Source organism: Bactrocera tryoni, chromosome 3, assembly GCF_016617805.1.
Source record: "Bactrocera tryoni isolate S06 chromosome 3, CSIRO_BtryS06_freeze2, whole genome shotgun sequence".
NCBI lineage: Eukaryota > Metazoa > Arthropoda > Insecta > Diptera > Tephritidae > Bactrocera > Bactrocera tryoni.
This window is the reverse complement of record NC_052501.1, coordinates 68,641,625-68,669,529: the sequence shown is the minus strand read 5'-3', so window position 1 is coordinate 68,669,529 and position 27,905 is coordinate 68,641,625. Positions and strand designations below refer to the sequence as shown.

Here is a 27,905-nt window from a genome sequence, read left to right as displayed (position 1 = left end):
CCTGACCAAGTTCAATTCGGTAATTTTAGCTCTAAGTTTTCCTGTAAAAGGTTAACTAGCTGAGGCTGTGAAGAGAACTTTTTTTGTTTGCAACATAATCGAAATTATAGTGGTTCTACAATTCCTGGTTATTAATGCAAAGGCGTGGCAGTACACCAGTAGCTATGCACCTGCTTAAATAACAACAAATGAAAAGGGCTTCCAACCAACCTTAATACCAACATAACGAGTAATCAATTAAAAAAATGCAGTGAATTTTAATTTTATTACACTCCCATCTCACATCCTTTATTTCGCAAGAATTATACAGTTTACAAGAGTCCATTATAAAAATGGTACGTAAATTAAATGTATTAGAAACGAATTAAGTACGTTTTATTAGTATTGTAGTTATGTATCATTTGCTTTAATATTAACTGGCACTTAAATACTAAACAAATCATTAATTAAATTAGCTTGACAATTTCAGAAAACACAACACATACATACATACCTTCTACAAATAGGGAGAGTAGAGGCTTAGAGAGCAGCGTTAGGGGACATTACATATAATTAACACACTCGATAATGTAACGGTAACACTTATTTACATAACTACCGTTATAGTATGCATATCTGTACGTATGTATGTATGTATATTGGCCACTGTATTTATTGCATAGAATTAACTTGTGTGCGCACTCATTTACATATTTGTGCTTAAAAGCTAAGTGATAAGCTTTCGTTGTTATGCATAATGATTAGGGGGGGTTTTAGAAGAAGGCACTTAAAACAACTAAAAATATTAGAATTATGCGCGTGTGTGTATGTGCTGGCTTAAGCGCTGCGACATGCGCGCTTTTGTTAAACGAAGAGCACCAATTGCGACACACAGCCGAAAGCTTTTCGCGCTCTTGCAATGCACAAAAAAAAAAGATTTTCGCATGCACGCGTGTGTGTGTGTTGATTATTTCAATTGAACGTTTCGCAACATTTCAACTCAAAGCTAAAATATTTCCTGCAGTTAAATAATCTAGTTTGGTTAATATACGCCCCCCGCACTCATACTACCGAGCTTCCGCAAGCGACATGCATGTCGCTCTACAATTACGCCGCACGATGTGCTTTACTTGAGCTTTCGTCGTCCATCGCCGCTGCGTATATTTGACGAAAGTGCCGACTTCGAGGCGCTCGTGGTGGAGGAGTGCCGCAACGAAGATTGATCGTCCTTGAGATGATCGTGTCGACGTAGTGTGCGCGTAGTGGGCGTCTCCGATTTCTTACCGGTACGTGAGAGCGTGCTCGTACTGCTCATGTGCGGCTTTCGCGGCATTGTCGCCATCTGTGGTGTGGAGACACAAAATATATTAATTCTAAGAAATTACTTATTTTCTCATAAAACTCACTCGTTTGTTTTGCTCTTGTGAGTAATTGATTTCGTAACCTTCGCTAATGAGCTTCGGTTTCCATGGCGCCAACATCGAGACAGAGCGTGAGACGGTCCGTGTCATCGGCTGTAACGGTTGAGGTTTGCTCTTGTTCGAGCGCAGATCGTCACGTGATATGGAACGACGTCTCAAGTGATATGGCTGTGGTATGGCACCGACTGTCGTGGCATGCAAATAGACGACACTGCGTTGACTGTGTAAACTGGATTCGCCTTCAGTACCCGAGCTCTCGGCCGGAAAGCGGTCACGTTCTCTGCGTTTGTCATAGAATGTCATTTATATTCAACTATTTACTTGCAATCGACTATGTGTGTGTGAGACTCACCTCGAGTAAGCAGATGTGCCACGGCGTTCAGCACTACGTGCCGGTTTTGGTGGTCCTATCAAGTGGTGATGATGAGTTCGTCTGACTTCTCTCTCATTGCCACCTGCATCAATGCCATTCGGCGTTGATGTGGACATGGCCAAAGGCGTGCCGTGACGATCGTTGCTACGTCGATAAGTGTGATCATCATACCGATGCGAACGATCCAAACGTTCACGTGACAAGGTGCGCGCACCGCCAACGCCACCGTTGGGACGTTTGTGTTGATCTTCAGTTTCGGACCCACTCTCCGATATATCGTCCAGATCACGTGAGCGTGAGTAGTGTCGTCGTTTGCGGAAATCGACTTCATCGCCGCCCACTTCACCGCCATTTTCCAAATTATGCATCGAAGAACTTTTGTGGCGTGAAGCGCCAACACCACCACCAGTCGTTTGTGTGGCAGCGGAGAGGTGACGGCGATAGTCGCTTTGTGTGGGATTGCTATTGAGGCGGTCCAAATTATAAGCGCTCTGTGAGTATTTTTGCGACCGATTCAATGTGGTTGCTACAGTGGGGCGTTGTCTACAAAAGGAAAGGTAGTTGTGTTAGAAAGTTGAAAGCGATCGGGTCTCTAATTATATACTTACTTGAGTGTAGTATTAGCTTTGGTTATAGTCGGCGGATTCGAGTCTATATCCGTATCTCCAAAGAAACGCAAGTTTTTGGGTGGTATGGGTGGTGGCGCTGTGCTAGTACGCGCCGAATTCTTCGTACGTTTCATTGTTGAGGACTCGCTCTGTCCGTTAACCGAAACATCAAGCTGGAGAGAAAGTGTTATAATGATTATTAAAACGTGCCACAGTATTTATTTATTTACATATATTATTTTTTATTAAAATTAGAGTTCAAAGTAAATGCTCGATTAAGCCACTTGAGGTCTCATCGGAATCGCAGCCGATTAAAAGGTGATGAACTGACAAGAAAAGGTACCCTAGCTCCAGTGCTACTGTCCAGCATAGCTGTGCCTAGCAGGAGCTTATACAGCGCTGGGCTACAATCGGTTTATGCGCCATCAAGATCTTTTTGGCCAAGATCGATCGTAAGAGATCTAGTGGGCTCTGTGGCATAGGCGCCAGTAGAGCTTGCCACTCCCTGGGTGTGGGATGCAATTGTCTTATGGACGTCCATGCTGTAAGGTGGGGAACCTTACCGATCGCCAGTGTATGGAAGAAGACTAAGTGGAAACATCTCAATATTTCTTTCTTAATTGTCCCGAGTTTGCGAGATTACGGGTTAAACACTTGGGAACTCATGCTTTTAGACATCCCACTGAACAGGTCGGAATAGAAATTACAAATTTGTATTGGCCACTAGGCGCTTTGCTGACCTATAAGATCGAACACAAGAGTTCCATTTTTATATCTTCACAACGGAATGCATAGTGTGAACCTTTGAATCAGTCATCTAACCTAACTTTGTCCATGACATGTCCTGACGGCCTCACTATTAACCAGTTATTTGGACTTAACATTGTCTATGTTAAGGCAAATCTGTGCTGTTATAATCGTTACATGAGGTTGGACTTTGATATTTTCTGTAAAATGGTATAAAAAGTACACTGTTTTTAGGAGAGATATCAAGGAACCCATAAGCAAAAACTATATCATATTTGTATATAGAAGATATTAGCAAAGTACATCAAGTTGTTGATGAACCAATTAGATGTAAGCTGAGTAAAATGAGGAAATCTACCTTAAATTTGCGGTCATCTTAATTGTTGTCTAAGGATCTAGTTTATCCTGAAGATATTATGGTATATCGGCAGTATGAGAGACTTTTATGAGAAATGTAGAAATACTTATACATATCATCTGGGCTTATACAATGCTTTTCGCCCATCTAGTAGCTCTGACGGCCGGCGATATGCTGCACAAAGAGTGATTCATTATAATTTACTATGTCGACAATTTCCTTATATCCTCCTCTAACAGGTGTTTCGGAAACAGCGGCATAGCAAGAGTGGAAAAAATATTTTAATATTTTAGAGACATTTTTAAACGAAAATCTACTAAGGTTGTATTTCTTGGGAATAATAACTAACTTACTTCCTCCGACATTCAGATTTTCAGGAGAATCTACACATGAAATATCTGACTCCGGGCCCTAAAAAATGGCTAATCATTATCGACGCCATTCTTATGGCAAGTCAAAGATCTGCCGAGGCTTGCTGAGGCCAACAATTAGAGATTACAATAAATGTACAGTGCGAACACTGGTAGGACCAGACTTTATGTCCACTTAATAGATGGTCCTTAATAAAAAATTAAAAAAAGTTGGGACCAACCAAAGTGTACGATTAATGCAGATGTCTATTCCCACGACAGTCAGGTCTACGTAACCGGAATGGACTCGGATTTTTTCCGTCCAAGGACTGTCAACTCGAAAGATTTCTACGCTACTACAACTACAACAAAATTAATGGAGATGTCCGTTTAATAGAGTGTTCCTTTAGTAGAGATTGGGACCGGCCAATGTGTACGATTAATGGAGATGTGTGTTCTCAAGATAGTCGAGTCTATGTAATCGAAACGAACCCGGAATTTTATCCGGCCAACGACTGTCAACTCGACAGATTTCTGCTACCACTACATCTTCAACAACATTAATGGAGATGTCCGCTGCAAGGGAGCCCAACTCATAGTTATCTCGACATCAAAAAGCCTCTTTTTTGTCGAATAATAACGCCCGTTGGGGAGATAAACTTGTAATGAGCGTCACATAGATATATGCACACATTTTGGGGCTGAACGAAGATGAAGTGGAACGTTGCGATGCAAATTTAATGGTTTACTGAACTCCAAACTGAGCTTCAGCTTATTGCCATTGAACATTTACAACCTAACCAAATGCCAACTCACCTTTTCTTTTGATTTGCTCTTCGAGCGCCTGTCCAATGACTTGAACCAGCTGACTTTCTCGGGCTTAGCGAGTGGTGACTCCTTCTTCGGCTTGTCGGATGAGGTACGCTTGAGCAGCAATGGACTAGCTTTGGGTGTAGACAGACGTCGACGCATCGAGATATCCGTGGCCTAAATAAACGAAACGCAACAAGCCAATTAAGTAATATGCTAATTTATAAGAGTACGAGTATATTGAATGATTTATTGTAAGCGCTAGAACTAGTTCGCAATTGACTGCGGATGGCGGCGCGTGGCACAATTCCACGCCCATAAAAAGGAGCGACATTTACACACACATAACTGCATATAAAGTCAGAAAATAATGGCACACAGCAACTGTGGAAAAATGTAACAACCTGTTGGCGAGTCAACAAAAGCAACAACAATGCTGTTGGCACACAGGTGCCAAGTGCTGAAATGGAATACTGAAATATGTCTGCGCTGGCAAAAGCTACCCAATGAACTCTGCGGTGCCCACAAACCCATAGCGGCACGTGAGCGTGTGTGCGACGCGGTCATATGAGTGCAAGAAAACAACAAAAACAACAACAAACGTTGCTATGCACACTCGGTTACTGTGCCACAACAACAACAGTAGAAACAACAACAGCAACAACAGTAGCAACAACAACAGTAAAAACAACAACAACAAAAGCAACGTCTTAGACACTCGCAAACCAGCAGGCGCACCTCCACCCGCAGCCAGCGCTCAATGCAAGCACTCGCATGTATGCTTGCAGCTATGTATGTGTGTTTCTGTGTGTTTGTGCAGCTGTCGGTGTCCCTTGCCTGTGGCCTAATAAGCGAAACGTGAGTTCACATGCTAACAATACCTGTTCGCTGCACAGCCCCAAAGCCATACACCAGCCACAACCGCCACCACAACAGCGCCACCGCAAAGGCGCACCGCACAGTTAACCAAAAGTACCGTAAATGCGCGGCAACAACAGTGTTGTTGGTGTTGCTGGTGCAATAATATGCACAACAAGTGCAACTTGCGGTCTATGTATGAAGGCAGCATGCCATAATACACCACAAGGCGGCAGCGACAACATTGCCATAGTGTATATGTTGCATGTAATCACACGCACACCACAAACGTGTCGATTGACCACACGAGTTCGGCCCGTTGGCAATTGATTTCTTGCGGCTTCAAATTCGACTTTATATAACCGCCTATGCGCGGCGCCAACCGAACGCCCGCCCGCCGCCATGCCCTGTTATAGTTTCTTAAAGACAGTCAGCCAACAAGCCAGCGCGCAAGCGGCCGCAAAAAGTTCCAATCAAACGTGTTTGCCTAGTTTGCTGTGGTTGCTGTGTTTTTGTTGCTGTCTTTTTGCCGTCTTTTTGTTGTTTGCCGCTGATATTAGACCTGATTATTGGCGGTATCTGTTGTTGTTGCTGTTGTGCTCCAATTGTGGTATGTATCGATTTAGAAACAAGCTGCATTTGGGCGCCGTGACTTACTTTCATTTTAAGCATTTTTCCCCCCTTAACTGCCTGTGCTCCACCCTTTGCGTCGTTGGCACCTTGCATTGGCAGCACAGCCTGTTGCAGACGCGGGTGTGTTCATTTTCCTCGAATTCGCTTTCAATTAGTGCAAATATTTATGCTCACAAGCGCCAAATTTACATTGCATAGTTGAATCCCAATACCACAGTCTTGTCTCTATGCCTGGTCGTGTATTGCAAGCCAAGCGCTAAGGTTCGTAGAAGCTTTAGCGACGTCATCGTCAAAGTCTCATTGTGCGCCGACTTGAGTTGATTACAGGCAACAGCGGCGGCCACCTGCAGCTCTACCGAGTCAGCCTGCATCTCTAGCGAGCCAACCTGTATCTCTACCGAGCCAACTTACAGCTCTACCGAACCAGCTTGCACCTGAACCGAGCCAACTTGCATCTCTACCGACCCAACCCGCAACCCCATCAAGCGTACGCCAGCCATACAATTTCTCAGAGTAGTAAAAATACTCATGTGTCAGTATTATACCGCTTCATACCCTCTTCACGTTATATGTATCTCCTGGTTGCTGTACTAATGAATTTGTTAAAAAGGTCAGAGGCTCCGGCAGCGTCTCGGTACAAGTTTCGAAGCGTCTTTAATTTTGTTGTTGCGATGTAGCGCTTTGGAGAACACACTCCTTTAACATGTAATTCAATTAGCTGTAGTGTTTACAACAACAAAGTGGTGTAGCGGTATAACTGCACTTTGGGCGAACCCTACACCCACTAGGACGTGTATCTTTTCGATGTTGTTGCGAATCTCATGAAAATTATTTCGGGATTTTCGACCCCGCCTATACTTGATAAGGGTGTTTTTTGTGGTTTTCAAGGAAAAATAAAATGCATCGAATAAATTCCAGCCGAGAAACCCATTTTCGACCACTTTTTACAGCGAACTCACAAAAAACGTCTCGCACGTTCTATACTACAGGCCTCGACTCGAGATAATGCGCTCAAAAAAGTGTCCTCCAATAAATTGATTATCACGTTGGCCTTTTTTTTGTAATCAAAGGTCGTCCATATCAACATTTTTTGGTTCAGACACGAAAAAGTTGTTAACCTTGGCTCAGCATACCCTATAGTATTCCCCATTGACTTTTACATTATGCTTTCATCTTGTTGGAAGCAGAGGTCCTCCAATATCAATTTTCTTCAATTCAGGCACGAAAAAGTTATTAGTCATGGCTCTCTGGCATTCCCCATTGACTGCTACATTATAGTCGGCTTCATTCTTGAAAAAATGCGGACCAAATTCTACCTTTAGAGGGACTTATGAGAATGTAAAGCCGTCTCAGCTTTGGATTATAATCACTACAAATGCTACAATTTCCCTTCATAAAGAACTCAATCAACCAAAAGCAAGGTTCATCACGGAAGAAATTTTTTTGCGAAAATCGAAATCGGGATTGTAGGCTATCGCTTTTTAGATTCATTCACCGAACTTTCGACGAGTTTTATCGTCGTTCGGCAGCACTTCTTTTATGAGTTCGATTTTGTCAGCCCGCATACCCAGATCCGTGCGCAAACTCATCTAGAATGTGGATGGACACAACTGCAATTGCTGCGCGCGATAAGGGCTACCATCGCATTTTCTTCGATACTCTACTCTACAGCAGCAATAGCGTCTTCTGCAAACGGTACGGTCTCTGAAGATGCATTATTATCCAGAGATAAAATGTGGTGCGAAACGATCCATGGTTGTTCGAACTACCGACTCTGCTGAGAATCCCGAAGTTTTCGGGTTTAAAAAACTGAGTTTTCACTATTTCGAAATTCCGGTATTAACCTCCCTAGCTATACATAGGTAGGGGCATGTAATTTAAGGTATTGTACCGATTTAAGTGAGCTCATTTATTCGCTTCGAAGAGGTCAAAAAGTTAATTGATTTTCACAACTACTCAGCGCCGTCTGCTGTAGAATTACAAAGAATTTTTGGTGGCGACTAATAGCAATTGAATTATATATTGAAATGTGTTTTGCCATTAATGCTGTGACTAAATCAGAGCGAGAATGGTAATTATTTTTTTTATTTATTGAAACTTCCTATTATTAAACTGCTGCTCTTGGTATGAATCGCGAATCGCTGCTACAACGCATAAAAATTATCCATTTCCCAAGCGGACCGGTGATGAAAAGTGGCTCGCTTACGACAACGTTGAGCGAAAATGTTCGCGATTGAATCGTGTTTTTGAAAATGGTCCCTAAGCTAAGATTAACAGTCCGGTCCAGTGTTTGCTGGGACTGGCAGGGTATGACTTTGTTTTCCATAATGCATTTTGGGCCAGAAGCGTTCAGCTTTAATCTCTAGTGGAAGAATTGGGTTCAATGAAGACAACGTTAGACCACACACATCGCCAAACACTCCGGAAGCTTGGTTAGAAGATTCGACCTTATAGTCCGAACCTGGCCTTGGTGGTGATTACATCCAATTCTTGTCAGTAGCGAATGATTTTACATATAAAAATTCTTCACAACAGAATTTTGTGAAAATCGACACTCTCAGTTTTATGTCGTCGAGGGCGAGGGTTGCCATAAGCCATTCTCAAGGAAATCGGTTCTACGTAACTGGAACGTGCCTGGATTTTTATCCCGCCAAGGATTGTCAACTCATCAGTATTCTTTCAAATTACTTCATGGATGTTCATGTTCATGTTCCATGAGAGCGGCAGAGTGGCAATGCAAACCTTTACTATTGATAATTGAACTGTCTGTAGGAAGCATTTGCCGATAAGAGCGATAATAAGAGAGGTTCAATTGTGACCCCCTCACATCGATACTGACTTGTCGGAAGTTCCTTATAAACCGGACTTGGTACCAAGCGATTAGTGAAAAGCTTGGCTCAAGAGAAACTTCTGAAAATCAACTTTCGCAGTTCTTTTTGGCACATGCAAGTATATTTAGAATCAAACACATTTAGAGGCTCTATTTACTTAGATACAAGCATAGTACCTAAAGTATCAATTGAAGATCAATTTTTGGACTTACGGGTCGAACAGATGAATGAACGTGATTTAATTTATATTTCTTTCTTTAGAGACGAGACTTCTAAGCTGGAGTGAAGTTGAGACTAAAATAAATGGTGTAGCTCAGGGGATGTTACTTTTAATGTTACATGGAAGCATTGATGGTACTATAATGATACGTTAGCTGAGATTCCGCGGTGGCTTAGCCTTTGCTCTAAGAAGCTTTCTCAAATGTATCTTTACAAAACCATTAAAACTGGCTAAGAGAGGGGCCCTGGTGACTTCGCCCAAAATATTAAAGAGGTATTCTCTTCTAAGAAATTTTGATGACTTTTTAAGCTCCTCGTTTCAGAAGCTTTGGAAGCGTAGAAAATACAGCTAGCAAGAATTGAAGCCACTCGACCTTCCCAAGCGCCATCGCTTCGCTCTAAGGGCTCTTGAAAAGCTCCAACAAGATCCGACGATTTCGAGCCAAATTTTTTTCAGCGATGAAGCCCATTTCTGGCTCAATGGGTATGCAAACAAGCAAAATGGCCAACATGCCAGAAATTGAAGCTCGTGATCTCGGCAAACATTTGGTTTCAACAAGACCCACTCGCCGCTTCCACACATCGCATCAATCAGTGGATTTATTGAGAGAACACTTCGTTCAGCAGATAATTTCACATTTTGGATGGTCAATTGACCACCAAAATCATGTGATATCACACCGTTCGACTTTTTCCTGTGGGAATATGTAAAGTCTAACGACTATGCGAACAATCCGCAGGCCTAGAAAGGAAATTCTCAAACGAGTCAACGAAAATTGGACTCAACGGATGGACCATTTGAGACGTGGCTGCGGCCAACATTTGTAAGAGATAATTTTTAAAAAATAAATGCCAAAGAATATTCTTCCGAATGATAAAAAATATTTCTCATTAAATTTGAAGTTTCTGTGTTTTTTTCTTTAAAAAGGTAGGGAACTTCGAAATGAATCACCCAAAATAAATATTTGCTTTGGTTATGGCATATTCTTCAAACAACAATTCAACGTTGTTAGAACTGGAAACTCATGAAGCAAAATTTATAGCTCAGATTTTATGGACTTCAAATGTTCTTTTCCCAAAAAAACTTATAAATTATAAATTTTTGGTTTTCTACTTTGGTTATTTTAAAACGCATGCTTAGAACAACACACACATTCCATACGCATCGCACTAACTAGTAAAATACCAACGAATGTCAAAAGAGAATTTATAGACGAGGGTGTGGCACACCCTTGCAGGTAAGGTATGCGTAATATTCGCGTCCGAAATTTATCGCTTTGGTTTCAGATTATTTCAGCATTTGGGTTTTTGTGACACAACGCCGCGCGCGCCGGCCGATAAATATCTCCATGACACCGATACAATACACAAAAAACAACAACAACAACAAGATGTGTAGCCACGAGTGTGGCATAAACGGAAAACGATTAAATTCGTCTGCTTTCTTTTTGGTTTGTAGTCATTCCGGGCACTTTGGAGATTTTATCACTGAACTGGCCAAGGAGAGCCTAAAATTGTGAAAAAATGCTCGCCAAATATTGGCGGCGATCCTATTACACGAATTTTTTGAGATTTTTCTTATCTTTCTTTTATATTATATTTTTGGCGCTTATGCTGCGCGCCGCCACTTAGCTGTTTACATAATACTACTCGTGTATTTGCATATTTTAATTAGAAGCCAATAAATTTGCTTAATGGCTCGGCCATTCCATGTTGGCTGTTGGTTAAGGTAGCCGATACGATCGCCTTTCCTCACATTATGCCTCTTTCTTTTGTGCGCTTCATTTCTGTTTTGGGTGTGTCTGGGCCAAATGGCAATACGTTGGAAAGAAGGCCGCCAAGTGGAATTTCAAACAAATAACTATAGAGCAGCTTTGTCACCGGCACATACTTGCCACCTGGCGCGCCAAGCGGCACATAAAACTAATTGACCGCTGTCTGATGACACATAAATTATAATGATTTTTCGTAGAAAACATAAAACTGAAGTGGGTTGAAGTGAAAGAAGCGTAAATGTGAAATAGTCTAACGAACGCTGGATCAGTGCGGGTGAGATTTATGTCGTGGAAGTATTTGTAGACAAACGATTTTTCAGTTATTTAAACAGTAATTTCAAATAAGGACCGAGAATAATAATCGAACTACTCAGAATACTGATCATCAGAAGTCTTTCAATGATGAAGCCCGTAATTCGAGAAAGCAATTTATATTAGAATACATTTGTATCCTTGAGTCTGTCTGGAAGTAGCTAGAGCCAATCTAGCAAAGGAACATCTCCAACATTCTTAGGCATCCATTCGGATCTGTCTCTCACTCTCCTACTCCCCAAAACAAAAGAAAATATAACTGGAAGGAACGTTAGCGGCAGCGAACGAGTAAACGCCAAGTAAGCTGAACCTCATTTTGAAGCAAAGGTCAAGTTATACTAGAAAATGTCATCGAAATTTTTCGAAGATCGTTATAATCAATGAAGCTTTGCTCAGTTGTTTGGGCTAATACTACTGATCCCGGTTAAGAACCCGGTTCGTTCCAGTTACATATATCCGACTGTCGTGGGAATGATATTTCAAGATAATTGAGTGGTCCTATAGTTTTAAGAACCCAACCAAAGTACTGTTTCGTACATGGAAAGTTTTCTTTTTTCAGCAATGAACTCGATGAATAGAGGACGACTGTCACCGAAAAATTGTCCACTAATATTTACTTAAATCCACATTTCATCGTTTAGTAGTGAAATACTTAACCAGTTATTATTTAAAATATTTTTTATTTCCATAATCAAACGGATTGGATAACTATCAAAGTGTGCAGTGACCATTATATATTTTGTACCAAAGTCTTTTGTTTTAAAAACTCCTCAAATACGAGTCTTTAAATTTATAACTTCTTCGGTTCCTTTGCGTATATTTCATACTGAATTTCTCATTGTTCGTATAACTGAAGTGCCTATTATGAAAGAAGTCTTAAAGCTCTATACTTCTGAGTTCAGATAGAAAGCATTCAAGTCAATAAGAGAGCTTTCCTATTAATGGAAATTTTAGAAACAACTGATAAACTTTTTTAGTGTATTTTTAAAAATACTGAGTGTGACTTTCTATCGTATAGATGGGTGGATCCTTAGCGCTAATTGGAGTCAATTTGGTTTACATGACATTGGTCGATCTCAATCGCATTAGATCAGATCTGAAAGTATCTGAAGCTTCAGAAAGCTGCTTTAAGAGAAGTGCAACGGATAAAGTTACTCAGTATTGATAAAATGATTGGTATCTCTTCGGTCTTACTTTAGAAAGCTGCTTTAAAAAAAAGTGCAATGGACCAACCTATTCAATATTGATAAGAATTGATTGGTACCCCTTCTTATAGTCCGCTAAAGCCTATGCGCAGCTGATGCGTTGGAAAGCTCGGTTATTATTTGTTATGAAGATAGAAATCGATCGCTTTAGTTCAGATCCGAAAGTACGGAAATCTTCTCAAGGGGAATTGCAACGAATCAAATTACTCGATATTTATATGTAATTGATGGTAGCTTTTCGTATATTCCGTAGATTTCACAGCGACCACCATAAACATTTTTTTGGCTTTACCAGAAAAGCAAAAAATTTGCTAGTTAAAGCGGATGTTTTTGTGTATTGAAAAATCTCATAAAAAGCTCGACAAAAAGTTTAATGGAAATAATGATCGCATCTCCCATCTATGAAGACGAATTGCTTACGCATCTACCCACAAGGATCTACAGGGATTAGAAATGATGAAATTCACTTCGATTCGATTACACTGTTGCCAGTTTTCGTTTTTCGCAGCAACTGTGTAGTCGCAGTCCGCTAAAAAAGGCTGACGTAAAATATAGGAATCACAGAATGGTCATCAAAAATTCAAAGTAGGATGAAACCCATGGGATACGAAAAATAAAATAATAAAAATGTGATCGGAGAGAAAAACGGGAGGTGTGTGGTTGAATTTTGAAGAGTTAACAATGGTTTATGACGACTTCCGGCGAAACTGTGAGACATACTTGTATAGAAAAAAGTTATATGGGAAAGTTGTAGGTAATGCAAAGATTTATAACATTTCTATCAACACCTTTTGTACATAACCTCAAAATTTGTATGAAAAATTCAAACTACAAAGTTTTTGGGTCCAATTATGATTTTTTTGCTTTTCAAAATTATTTGGCCTGGCATAGTAAAGACTTTTCATTCAAAAAGTTGAGACCATTAAACTGAAACTTCGAAAGTTATGCAGTTATATTTTGGATACTTATTTTGGATACTTCGAAAGTCGACACTACAGTTATATTTTGGATGCTGCTTCATTGGCCAGTCTGGCAATGTATTTAGCTGCCTGGAGAAAAATAAATAAGACGAACGGTTTCAACCGGCATGATGAAACGAAAATGATGTAGTAAGCGTAAACCGACCACCGTTATGACAGGTCTCCATTTGTTTATTACGACCTTTTTTGTATCCCAATTTATACTTTCCCAAACTCAAAAGAAAGCAATGCAAAATATAACAAAACATTTTATTTTTATTTAAGCAGAAAAAGGTAATGTATCTAATTGTAGCTTCTTATCCAATTTCATTCGTTGTGAGCACTTTATTTTGACACCTTTTCGGTCATTAGGTGCGGCGGGTAAGCTTAATTGGCTTTTACAAAGGCCGAATCAAATTTTGCTGACTCGCAACTTGTTTTGTTTGCACAATTTCAGTGGAAATTTTAGCGCATTCCAACGGCGCGCACACACCCCCGCCACAACCGCCGGCCGTCATGGCGCGTCCACAAGGCGTACATCAAAGCGATTATCGGGCAATCAAGCATTGCAATGCAATTTTCACGCTCAACTGAACAGCAACGCGCATGCGCGGCGTGTCCGGACCGTAATGCAACATCCGCTGCCAATTTCAAAATGCGACGAAGCCAGCGCCGTAAACGCCGTAACTACTTGATATGCGCACTACAACAGTGAGCGAAGAAACTGAGCGCCAAGACGTAGCTGCGGCGTATGACGGGGCAGAAGACCGCACGTTCTAGTGCATTAGAATACCAAGGCCGAATGCCAAATACCTACAAATGCATGAACCAGCCGCACAACCAGTGTAACTGACACTCACTCAAGAACAGCGCCGCCATCGCCATCGCAATGATTGGCAGACGTGTTGGCTTCGCGTACAAGCTGTTGTACGGTTGTTAGTTGGCGGCGGCAGTGGTGCCAAAAGTGGAGGAAGTGGCGGATGACGAGTAAAAAGTAGAAAAAGGGCACCGCCACTCTTCTCTAGACGCGCGTTAGAAGCTTTACGTGCTGTGCAGCCCAACGCAGCAATGTGTGGCATACATAAGTAGACAAGCGCGTGTAGGTATGTGCAAAGACATTCTAACGTACGCCGCGCAACGCCTCGACTCAGTTACAATAGCGCGACGCGTCCAACCGACCGTCGCTAATTATGCGCCAACAGACGCCGTAGACAAAGACGCGCCTCGGCACATCAGACAGTAAAGCAGTGTTTAGTGCCACTGCCTTCATCGCCGCCACCGCCGCTGCTGCATGCCGAAACGGTAAGAAATGTCGATCAGCGTGCCGTTGTGTGGCAAGTAATGCGAGTAAGTGCCGCCTATGCGTCTCTTCGGGCTGCATTGGTATTTGCAATTTTTTACGGCGCCGCTAATCGCCGCTTCCAGTTGTGGCTTCCGTTGCAGTTGTCTGCAACAACCTGCCCACTTTTGTTTTATGTTTTCCTAGCTAACGGGCTGCGATTGCATGGAGTCACCTCTAAAGCCGCCAGCGCGTACTTCACGCTTTTGAATGGCGGCTTGTTAACATTTAAAGTAGTTTGATAATTTGGTATTTCCGCTTTCACAGTCAATGTGTGTAAACGCCTGTGGCTTCGAAAAATCTATGGCTAACTAATATCCACAAATGTTCTCGGTCACTGCAGTGCCGAGTTCGAACGTGCCACTTTGGTTTCGCGCGTGCGCGCTCACACTGCATTAGTGGTTATCAATCACACTGTGTGCTAAAAGTGTGGCACATTAGGTTGGAGCGCAGGCTTTGTGAGTTTGTGTGTTGCAGTGGTGCTGGAACGCGTTTAAATTTCCACTGAAAGAACTACTCAACGTCATAATTTCTATAATTACTTGTAATAGTGTTTACTTTTAACTAATATTTATAATATGCGACTTAAGCGGCGATAATGTTACCATATTAGATTAATCAAAATATTATAATATTAATTTAACTAAATCAGTTGTCAGATGATCTGAAAAGACGTCAAGGCATTCCGTAGACTTTACAGCGGCCCCCACAAACATTTTGTCGTTCATTTCGCAGTTATTTAATTCTCTTAACTGTATGGCTTTCTTAAGTGCGTAATTTATCTACCAAGAATTTCTTGCCCAATCTTAGACTTTTCTGTGAAATATTAGTTATTTTAATATTCTGTGCAACTTTGGAGCCATTATATATTAAAATTATAGAACGGGGGCCGTTTATTACATAAAATACTCCTATTTTCTTGTGGAACTAGTTTCTTAGTTTACTTCATATAAACTGCGATATACAATTTTTTTATGTTTAATTGAAACAGGTGAAATCGGGAAATATTAATAGATATTTAGCAAATGACATTGTGCAAAAAGATAAAAAAAAAACATTTTTGTTAATGAAAATTAACAATTCGTGTTTCTCATGTGGTCACTCCTATTTTTTTGTGGACAACTGTATGTCTTTCGGACCTGCTTGCAGTGACAGTGAGTTAGTTTTTCTTTAGAGTTCTATTTCTTTGCAGTTTGCTTATTTCTTCACTCCTTTTCTATCTCAAGTAGTAGACCTCTACTGCTATCGCTTGGAATGCACAAAATTTGCTAGCATTCAATTTCTTCTTCATACAGGGATAAGGAACGAGGCAGTTCAAATGAAATTCACTTAAATTTGATTTACACTGTTGCCAGTTTTCGTTTTTTGCAATTCGAGTTTCAAGGTTGGTACGCAGCTCTCAAGTAATTGCTCAAGAAAAAAAATACATTATTTCTCAAGTAATTTTGACAGCTGGTTACGCATTGTGAATGATCTACATTAGAAGAACAAGAGAAAATAAACAAAGAAAACAAGCTTTGTGCGTAATATGTATGTGTGTATGTGTATGGTAACATAAATATTTTCATTGAGATTTAAGAAATGTTGTTGATGATTGGTAGGTTTTATACAAATTTATTTCAAAATGAAATATACTTCATAATAATGATTTCAACTAATTTAGGATGAATTTGACGATTACTTCGAATTTCCTTCAAGAAACCATTGTTGATTTGATGTTTCTTCGCAAAACCAGGTTTGCCATATTCACATTTTACGGAAAAAAAGCATTAAAAATTAGTACAAGATTTCTTGAAAGCTGCGTACTAGCACAAGTAAATTTATCGCAGGAAAGTTTCTTGACCGTTTCTTAAGCGTTTTTTTAAATGAAGTTTTTACGTTTCTTGAGATCTGCGTACTAAGCTTCATATGTGAAAACATATAAGTATATACCAATAGTCAGACTACCAGCAACTTTCACGTCATCGTCCACAATTTTGGAGGCAGTGAGTTAATTCTTTTTCAGAGCTCTACCTCTTAGTGGTCTCCTTATTTCTTCACTTTCAAGTAGTAGACCTCTACTGATCTGTTTGTAACAATTATTTTAGGCTACTGAACTGAATAGTCATGATTTTAAATATGTATTGAAGCAATACAAGAAATGTTTGTGTAATGTACTGAACCTCTAATTTATTTAATGATAGTTAAGATAAAAGCTTTCTCAGGAAAGAAAAAAATTTGCTAGGAACCAAAAAAAAAGACTAATTAAATTTACACAGTTGTCAGTTTCCGCTTTTTGTAGTAACTACTTCAATGATTAACCGCTCAAGATATATCTAAAATGAAATATCGAATTCAAATGAAATTCTCTTAAATTCGACTTACATTGTTGCCAGTTTTCGCAGTGACTAATTGAAATTCGACTTTCGTTTGCGAAAAAAGAATAAGTACAGGCAAATAGTCTGAATTCCAGCCTCGGCTTATCGTGCACAAATTTGGAGGTTTAAAGAAATTTATATTGTTTAATAGCTTTGTGATGGCGTATATTTTGAGACCTATTTTGTTTAATTTATATGTATCGTTAAAACTGATAAAGAAGCTGACAGAAATGAGAAAAGTTCGCTGAGCGTCATTCACTTGGGAGTGGCCAGAAACGATTGTGTTACATATGGCTGAAGTATCTCACGAGTACGAAACATCTGTTTGAAGGCGAACGACAGTGAGAAGGCGAAACATCCCTTTTTTTACTAACTTTACTTCAGCAACTCCAAAATTCAAGAGTTGGTCGAAGTAGCGTAGAGTATTGTTTCGCGCTGTCAACGATCTCATCTGTTTCATGGTCGCATCTACTAGCATCGATCCTGCTTAATATTTTTTTGCAGTAAGTATGAGTAGATCTTTGTCACTTGGTCTTACAGATTTTATATTTGTGTGTTTATAGCTACATATGTACGAGAACAATTTGGTTGCGTTGGCTTTCTGCAGTTCAATAGCCGCAGTCCGAGGACTTTGGCCTACTCTGTGGGCGTTTGGGCATAATACTCGTATTACGGCGAGTATCGGTTATATGGTACATATATATAATTTGTGTGCATGTACATATGTAAGTATATTCTTAACACTTCACGCCAACTTAGCAGTTTTTATTTAAAATGATTTTTTACGGATTCACCTATGTAGAGTACACTGTATTTGGGCGATTCAAAACGGCAACTCACTTCCAGTTACTTATTTCGCATTTGCTTTTGTTGTGGTTACAAATGTACATATAATCGATACCACGCATTATTGATACTTTACACCAATTTATATCGTGGAAAAAAGAGAATAATGTTGACTCTTTGGGGAGGCTGAGACTTGCAGAAAAAAATGTTTTGTGTGTTTGATTTTTTTTCGGTGGGTCTGTTGATTTTGCTTTTGCGTTTTCATCTCATCATATAAGCATTTCGCATTCTAAATTCAACTAAGTGCAGACTTATGGCAATTTAATTATGTTGGCCGGGAATGCTCCCACGCTTTTTCATTTCTTGTGCTGGCTATATGTCGTCTGTTCGCACGGCTTCAAAAATACTTGTGAAAAATGTGTTTCATGGAGTCAAAGTGCTCATCAGAAAATGTAAGAGCATTCATCTTTAATATATTTCAGTAATGCCGTTTTGTCATTCAATTTGCAGGTGAAGAGTTTGGGAAATTAGCATATAACCGAAAGTCCTTACAGTTGGTTTTTCTGTAATACCAGAACTCAATAATGTAAAGTAGTATTTAGTAAGTTGGATTGTAGATTTTTTTCGGGAAGTTTCTTTATTCTACAATCGTTACATGTCCTTCTAATCTTCTACACAAAAATGGGAGCTTTTAGAAAGTACTGACTCCGTTTTTTCAAAACTTGAGCTAGCCTTTTTCTGAACTTTATTCAAGTTGGAGCTAAATAAAATCTAGGTCGCACATTTCGGAAGAAAATATGTTAAATGTTCTTGAGAGTATGCCTAAAACAGCTACGAAAAGCGTGCTATCATTCGAATAAAAGTTGAGAGTTCTATTATCTCTCTAATTGGGCGTATTTACTTTTGCCTGTTCTGCTTTTCCTTCCGTACCGGTAGTTAAATTGACTTGCTGGCGCTCGAGATAAGAGGTTTCAGAGTTAGACTAGGTTCGAAGACTGTACTTTGAAACTCATTGTGCAGCTTTATTGTTATTACTGTTTTGGTTAGAGATCTCCTATCTCCGATTAACACAGAGAGGAGGTAAGCTAGATCAGAACTAATAGAAGGTTCCAATACCGCACTTTCAAACTCATCGAGAAGTTTTATTTGCTACTACAAATTCGGTTAAGATTTCCTATTGCTGATTCACACAGAGACGTGGTAAGAGGTTTCGGAATTTGACTAGGTTTGAAGACCAGGCTTTGAAACTCGTCGTGTAGCTTTATTTACTATTACGATTGCGGCCAGAGTTTGCACAGAGAGACGAGTTAAGAGGTTTTAGAACTAATCGAAGACTCGAAGAAAGGATATCCTACTGTTGATACACAGAGAGACGAAGTAGGAGTTAGACTAGGTTTGAAGACCGAACGTTGAAACTTATTGTGTAGTCTTATTTACTCCTACAGATCCGGTTAGTATCCCCTATTTGGTGATTCACTGAGAGACGAGGTAAGAGGTTTTGGAGTTAGACTTTAGGTTTGAAGACGGAATTTTGAAACGCATCGTATAGTTTTATTTACTACTACAGATTCGGTTAGTATCCCCTATTGCTGATTCACAGAGAGACGGGGTAAGAGGTTTCGCAGATAGTCTTAGGTTCAAAGACCGAATTTTCAACTCATCTTTTAGCTATAATTACTATTACGGAGTCGGTTTCCCATTTACGGTTTCGCAGAGGGGCGTAAATTGTAAATTACTCAAGAAACTTGACATCGGTTAAGGAGCAGTTTTTGGGGTAACGGGTTTTTAGAAGAGAATTGTTTCGGATATAGCATAATGATTGAAGCCTAAAACTTCAAATAACAATATATAAGGCATCCACAACTCAACGTGGCACAAAAACGGGGTCAAAAATTTCAAAATCCAACTTCAATAAAAATCAAATTGCTTCGGAATCTATGATGTCGCCACTTCTTCAATCATTTGCTTACTTGATTACCGTACAACGCATATTACCTTGGTCCAAGCGCACATATTCACATATATGCAACACTGCACAACCGTTATACACTTCTTATTGATCAAAACTATAAAAAAAACAGAATCAACTGCTTGCGTAAGAGTGGTGTCTTTGTTAGTTATGAGTGTACGGTAATAGTTGTGCCACAATAAGCTGACCGCAACGACCTTTCCCAAACAATTCATGGCTCACAACGAGCGCCTACTTAGCGCACAGCTAACTGTATTTAAATGTCGAAGCCCTTAACTAGACATAAGAAAAAATGCACACAAACGCCAAAGTAAAACAAAATCAGTGAGAAGAAGAAGCAGCAGCAGCAGTAGTGGCGGAAAACTGAAGTGGAAATGATGATGCTTTGCTTTGAATTGTTGCGCGCGCACTGGTGTTGGTTAGTTAGTTGTAGGTGCGACATGCAACATGCGGCATGCAGCGTCACCTACCTACAATCGCACAATCATCATGCCGCACCGCATTGCAACACGTTACGAGATAGCAATTTGCATGCCACTTTATAATGGGCTACGGCTGCGGCTGCGGAAGTGCGATAGGCGGCAGGCGGTGCATAGCAAAAGTCTGACACACAACACAATGAAATGAAGCCGCGCCGTGTCGCAAGTAGCGCCTCACATCAAGTGCTGTCGGTCACCGCACTACGGAGGCGGTCTGCCAAACCGATGTGATGTGCGTCCAGAGCGCCAACACGCCATGAGGAAGCAATTTGCCGCTAGTTCATGCCTGTCTTATGTTTACATACAGTGGCGGCCATTATTGTGAGTACGCGTAGTCAATTTTCTCAATTTTTTTTAGTATCGAGAAAGAACTTTTTTATTTAGTTCCAATCTTAAACAGTTACTAAGTTAGATTCTCAAACTACTGGATTTCGTGGTTGACAAAGTGTATGGAACATTATTTTATTGGACCAAAGAAGTAGGGTATATGAGCGGCCCCGATTGCATTCCCTACAATCCAGACCACTGCATAGCGGAACCTTCACCTAACGGTGATTTGAGCTTCTTCACGCATGGTTCGAAGTTAAGAGGGAGGGTTGGAGGGGGAATCTTCTTTCGAGAGCTTTCCAAAAACTCCAGCTACCAAATCACTGTAACGTTCGAGCGGAGTTGGCCAAGTGGATAGATGTTCTCTTGCGCTGGATCTATGGATCTCCAGTGAACTTGGCCGGCGTTGGTTCGACATCTTTCTGATTCAAAGTGAACCGTAAGAGGTGCTGCGAACTACTTAACCTTCTTTGCGGTCACAGCTGCGAGGTATTTGTGAGCGGGGCGAAGACTTTGGAGAAGAGATGCAGTGAGCTTCTTTACGGATGGATCGAAGTTGCGAGGGAGGGTTCGATGTAGAAGCTTTTTTTGGGAGGTTGCCATAAACTCTAGCTTCAGTCTACCAGGCCAACCCTCCTATTAACTTCGATCCATTCATGAAGAAATGAAGAAACCATGAAGAAGTTCACTGAACCTTTTCTCCAAAGTCTTCGCCCCGCTCACAAATACCTCTAAAGTGCAGCCTTTTTCATTCTTTCATTCATAAGCTTGCTGACTGTGCGCTCGATACTAGTCAGGGAGTGCATAACCTCGTTAGCAATATCTTCAAGTTTTTTCCATATTAGACGGTCACAACGGAGTCGCTGGAAACTGCAAAGCAGATGTATTTGCTAGGGAGGGCACGCTTACCTCAAGCTGATCGATGTTTACTTGCGCTGGATCTATGAACCTCCAGTGAACTTGGTAGGCGTTGGTTCGAGATCTTTCTGGCGCAAAGTACAAAGTAAGAGGTTCTTTGAACTACTTTACCAAAGTCAATTTCACCGCTATTACAGATGCTCTGCCTGAACACTGCATAATAGGTACATACACGGTACGACAAAATGTCTTGTCGGACCCTCTTTGCCAAAGTTGAATGGAAAAAGCCGAAATGGAGTCACCTTAACACTTTTTCTTCTTTTGACCGGCTTTTGGTAGACTGGGATTGAAATATCTCGGTAGACATACCTTTGGAGAATCCAGCGAAGCGGCTGGGATTGATATTAAGCGACTTAATAAATTTATTTTAAGCTCAAAGCGCTTCGACGATCTATGAGGAGATGCACTTTAAAAAGCTTTTGGGAGATATAAACGACAAATATCTTCTAAGTGCGATTCATAACCTCACCCAGCCTTGGACGACTTTATGTACCACACAAAGTTTAAAAATTATGAGCGAAAAGCTCGTAGCCAAATTTCGTCTATTTTGTAACCAGCATTAATACTCGACACAGTATCCGCCGGGGTAAGCAGAGGAAGAGTCCACGCCGTTGGAAAGACCGGGCCGAGAAGAATCTGGATACACTTGGAATTTCCAATGGACGCCAAACAGCGAAAAGGAAAAACGACTGGCGAACTACTCTAAACTCGGCTATAAGCGCGTAAGCCAATAAAGAAGGAGAAAAAGGTACATAAAATTTGGACTCAAGCCTCTAATATTCCAACTATATTTAGTAAAGTAATATGCTTCCAATATATATCTGTGCATATTTAATTGACCGCCACTGTATTTGCAACAAAACATTCATGTTTACCATACTTGTAGCCGTCCGTCTATTGTCTGGCATTCATATTCATGTTGCATGTTTGTGATGCGCGCCAACAGCAAGCGCAGACAGAGCATAGCTGTCGAAGTAACGATAGCTGTTACGTCATTCAAATACTTGAAATGCTTGAATAGTTTCAAAAGTAAACTTCATTGCGAGTATTACGCAAGTTACAGGAATCAACACATTGACACTTGTACGGGCAGACATGCGAGCGCCTAAGTGTGCGTGTGGTAAGAAGACATTTTCATTGAATAGACAAGATAAAAAAGTGGCCAAACAATAGAATTCAGCGCATGCAGACGGGCTTTGTATTGAGCGGTACCAGGCATGACAGGGCCACAGCAGGAAAGGTTAATATGGCTGCGCTGTAAAAGGTTCCCAAGCGCTTCATTGAATTAAAGATCAATACGATAATAATTACAAAGTTCGCATATTAGCGCGGACACTGAACTTGCCGCCACCACACTGAATTTGAACCATTACAATTGGCGTTTGTAAATGATTTTCTAATTAGACATACACGTTTTTCTCATCAACTCAATTCGTTTGCTACTCACCTTTGGTTCGCGTAACGCGTCATCGTGCAGCATTGCTGCTAACGCAGCCGAACCGGCACTTCCGCGATGTTCACTGTAACGCGAACGCATCTCCTCCTCTTTCACCATGTAACGAGGGCGTTCCTTCTCGCCACCACTGCTGTCTTTGTCTTTGGCTGTGCCCGTTCTTGTGGTCTGCACGCTACTGCTGGTGGCGGTACTGCTGTTGCCGCGCGCTTGCCGGTCGCCATCCTTCTTGCCCGACTTGCCACCTTCGCTACCGCTGCCGCTACCGCCACCGCCGCCACTGCCGCCGGTGAAGAGTTGCTTCACCTTCTCGAAACCGCCGAGTTTTTTGTTGCGTTTCAGCGTCTCCGTGCCGGCCGTCTGTGACTGTTGATCCTTGCGTCGCAGCGTACTCGTTGCAGCGGGATATTTGTCTAAGTGTGGATCGTAATGTGAGCCATCATCGATGGAACGTTCGCGGTAGACATAACTATCTCGACGCCGTGCAACATGCAGCTGCTCGATGTGACGGCGCTCCTTACGCAGGAAAGCCTCACAGGCTTTTATGTCGTCGGCAATGGTGCGTTTGCGCCATCTGCGTGCAAAATGAAATAAAATGATAGTCGCACAGAATCAATCAAAAAGATTTCTAAGCAAACTTACCTGGATGTGAGCTCGCCATTGAAGGATTCCTTGCGGAAGTCATTCTCAATACCGGAGTCTCCCTTGTCGAAGCTGCGCTGTTGGAGCTTGTCACGCTTCAAACTGCTGCCATGCCAATCTTGTGTGTGTGCCGTGCCCATTTCATAACGTTTCATATTTTCGGGTGAGGAGCGATATTGATCTGTGCTTGTTAGCTGTGAGTCCAAGCTCTTCGGCTCATAGTCCTGCAGTTGCTGACGTTCCATAGAGCCGTCCATGCGTTCACGGTGACGTGTCTCGCGTACATGTGGTTTTCCATCGGCATCCAAGTGTGTTTCCCGTTTATAAACTTCTTTTACACCGCCACGTCCGTCGTCATAGTACTTTGTGTGCTTATAACGAGACGTTTTCTCCATCAATGGTGTTGTAACCGGCACCGTTGTTGGTGCGATGATATCCAGATGTGAACGTTCCGGCGAATATTTATTTAATATTTCCGAAGTTTCCATTTTATGGAAGCGTGGTTCATATGACTCTCTCTCGCGTTCGGGACTGAGGTAGCGCTGATATGCGGACTGCTCGCGTACTTCTCTATTACGTTCTGGTGATGCGCCTATATCACGTTGATAACCATTGCGTTCGAAGCGTTCCGGTGAGGTTTCCACATCACGGTGGTAGCCATTACGTTCCAATGTTGTCGGCTCACCGAAACGTCGCGTTAGTATGCGCGACTCAAGACGCGCACGTCGATATCCAATATCATTCATAGGTTCATCACGTGTCGGCGATCGATAGCCATGCGTGTCATAGTCATTTTCGATCGTCGGCGTAATGCTACGTATGACCGGTACAATGGGCGGCTCAGCGGGCGATTTGCTGCTGCGCGATTGTGTCAACGCTGTAGACTCGTCTTCGTAGTATTTTCGTGTTTCAATGCCCAATCCTTCGTCCTCATCGCTCAAATTACGTGGACTGAGCTGTTGCCATGGTGATGGAGAGTGCGAGTTTGTGATGCGTATAGTCGTTGGACCTACCTGGCCGTTAGGTGATCCATATGTGCCTGGCGAACCACGTGTCGTCGATTGTTCAATAATAATGCGACTGCCATTGCCGTTTCCGATACGACCGTTATGCGTATTGTAGTTGTAGGCATTCTTAAGATTGTTTTGACTAGTAGTGAAGTCAGTGCGGTCGACTGACTGGCGGCTCAGCGTCTTTGTGGGTGTTTGCAGCTCGCGTTCCGGTGAGCGCATATCACGTGCCGGTGAACGATATTCACGTAAGGGTGTACGCAATTCCCTGTTGGGCGAGTGTATGTACTCGCGACGATAGCGATTTTCATCTTCATTATGATCCAACTGCGCATACATAATGCCTTCATTGGGGCGTATATATGAGAAGGCTGGACCGGAGAGTGGCGGTGGTGGTGAGAAGCGTTCCATTGACAAACGCTTCGCTAAGCCATTTACGGTGACACCTTTGGTGAGCGGCAACTTTTGTGCCGGCAACTGTGAACTATGCATATTGTCTTGTGATTTGGATTGTAAGCTTAGTATTTTATCGCGTATCGCGTGTGATATATGGCCTTTGCCCAAAATATTATCGTCCTCTTCAGCTTGTCTGCGACTGCGTTCGAGCAGTTCACTCAGTCCACTCTCATGCTTTTCTCGCTCAGTTATAGCCTCCGATTTGCGACGCTCCCTATTGAATTGCTCTGCAAAATAGTCCTCCTTCTGCGCGTTCTCAATTATGGGACTCAGTGGTGTGTTGATAAGCTGTTGCTTACTGGAGCTGTTCAGTGTCTGCAGCCCACCCTGTGTAGCAGCGTTAGATTTGGGTTCCTTCAAAGATTTCTTGTATTTACGCTCTTCTTTATTGTAAGAGCCAACATCACTTTTGCTACGTACTAAACGTCGGCCGCCGCTGTCTTCGAATCGTGGATCACGGTCCACCTGATTGACATTCGTGTCGCTACGTCGACTGAAGATATTGAATATTGATGGTCGTTTCGCGTTCTTTTTGGCAGCTGCGTCACTTACGCTGCGCGATACTGGCTTAGCGGGCGACTTCTTTTTGCGTGTGGGTAATGAGTGGAACTTCTTGGGGTTCGGATCACCGCTACGTTTTGTACGTACCTTAAATGTGGGTATATTATCGCCGTTCTCGGCTTTGCTCTTATGACGTTCGGCTTGTGCGAGTACCAAAGCGGCTTCCTTGCGTATGCTCTCTTCGGAGAGGTCTGCGGGCAGTTGGTGGTACGATGGTATGGTCTTTTGTGGTGGTTGTAAATTAGTTGTTTCGTAATTCGTTAGTTCGTTTGGATGTTTTCCTGCAATTGAAAAGAGATGAGATAAATATTAGAACATAGTTGCTTAGTCATAAAGTGAGAGGGGTTTTTGTGTTCATACAAGACTTTAAAAGTATCGAGAATATAGAAAATAATAATTAATAAACGGCTTAAATGTAACAATCGTTTTTGTCACTTCAAAAACGAGTTTTGAAGTAGAGTTCGCACTTTGTTTGAGAGCTGGGTAACACTGCCTAAGAGTCACTAATAGTATTAAGAGACCTATACTTTTTCATTGCCCAATGGAGTTAAGGCACCTCTACTTTTTACTTTACTTTACAAGAGAGTAAAGTCTAAAAATACTATGCAAAGATATAGGACATAAGATCGGCCTATTTTTTAGATTTTCGGGGAATGATTTGCTATAAGCGCGCTGTTGTTAACTCGGCTATAACCGTGTAGCAGTCAGTAAATAAGAAGATTTACTATAAGATGTTCCCCTACGGCCAAAATTGGACCGTTTGAAGGAAGACGAAAATAATTGTGTTCTACTAGGACAACGATAGGCCACACACATCAATGTTGACTCACCAGAAGCTCCGGAAGCTTATTTGGAAGGTTCTGATGCTGGCACCAAGTAATTACTACCCCTTTCTGTCCATGGCGAATGACTTTTAATCAACACTTTCGAAAATCAACAGTAGATAGTGAAGACATTCAAACTAGGTACACTCAATATTTTGTAACATCCAGAAGGAAATGTCGGAGACTCTTTAAACAGTAAAAGCTCTATTAAATGGACGCTCTATTAAGCGGACATCTCCATTAACCGGGCAACGTACGGTTTGTTCAATGAGGATATCTGCTACCCCACGGCGCTCAATAGCGCAGCGGATCCATGCGTTGATCAGCGCCCTGAAAATGCCAGATATTTTCAATACCAATAGTCAGTGTGGAAAGGCAACACTAACCCCCTTGGTAGGCTTCGAGGCTCACCTTAAATATTTGCAATACTTTGGTTCCGGCACTCGGTTGGAATGGAACTCCATATTTAACGGACAAAGTGTCAGTTTTTCTGCTGGTATTCTGGTTTTAATCACAACCCCCGCGATACCCCACTAGGGACTAGGCCGCATGAGCGGTTAAGCTTCCATAATGCTCTGGACTGGTGACCAGGGATTGGACCTCATACGCACCTTACACTTCGCCGCCTAAACAATTCAAGCGCAAACGACCCTAACTGTTCGACTAGTGGAGAACACATCATTAATCGGACAGAAAGATTGCTCCAGTGTCCGCTTTTGGGAGATTTCTCTGTATGTATGTAAATAATCAGCGTGACGAGTTCAGCTGACATAGTGATCTGATCGGACTACTATATCGTATAGTTGTCATATAAACTGGCCGATCGATATCAAGCAAGTTATTGTCTTGCAACACATGACAAGATATCTTCACAAAATTTCGCGGACAATTCAGGCGATTCCATTCAGGCCTTAGAACAAAGCATCACGTGTGTCATTCGCCAGTTATCAGTCGAAATGCTCGAACAAGTCACCAAAATTGGACTCTACTGGTGGACTGTCTGGGACGTAGCCGCGGCCAACTATTGAAAGATACAATCTTCGAAAGATAAATGCCAAAGAATGACATTTCAAGTGATAATAAATATTCCCTATTAAATTTAAACTTTCTTTGTTTTTTTTTTAAGTAGGAAACCTCGAAATGGTTCACCCAAGGCAACGCTACAATCTTCGTAGAAATCGTCTAGATCGTAGCATAAAAGATGTATCTGTCATACAAACTTAACTATCAAAATTAAGATACGTTCTTTTTGTGTAGTATCAACCCACCGCCGCTTTTTCGCCATTTAAGCAACCTGTGATTTCCTGTTGCTGACAGGCGAAGTTCGGCTTCGTGGGATGCGCCAT

The 27,905-nt window shown here is 41.5% G+C and overlaps 1 protein-coding gene across 1 annotated transcript; it reads right to left on the bottom strand.

Moving 5' to 3' along the window:
* Positions 1 to 237: 237 nt before the first annotated feature.
* LOC120770746 lies at positions 238 to 27,905 on the bottom strand. Its single transcript, XM_040098333.1, has 8 exons — positions 27,854 to 27,905; positions 23,709 to 26,016; positions 23,061 to 23,640; positions 4,653 to 4,823; positions 2,382 to 2,554; positions 1,753 to 2,316; positions 1,386 to 1,680; positions 238 to 1,321 (listed from the first exon to the last, which is right to left on the bottom strand). Exons 1-8 carry the CDS (start codon positions 27,903 to 27,905, stop codon positions 1,106 to 1,108), a joined length of 4,359 nt encoding a protein of 1,452 aa, XP_039954267.1. The 3' UTR covers positions 238 to 1,105.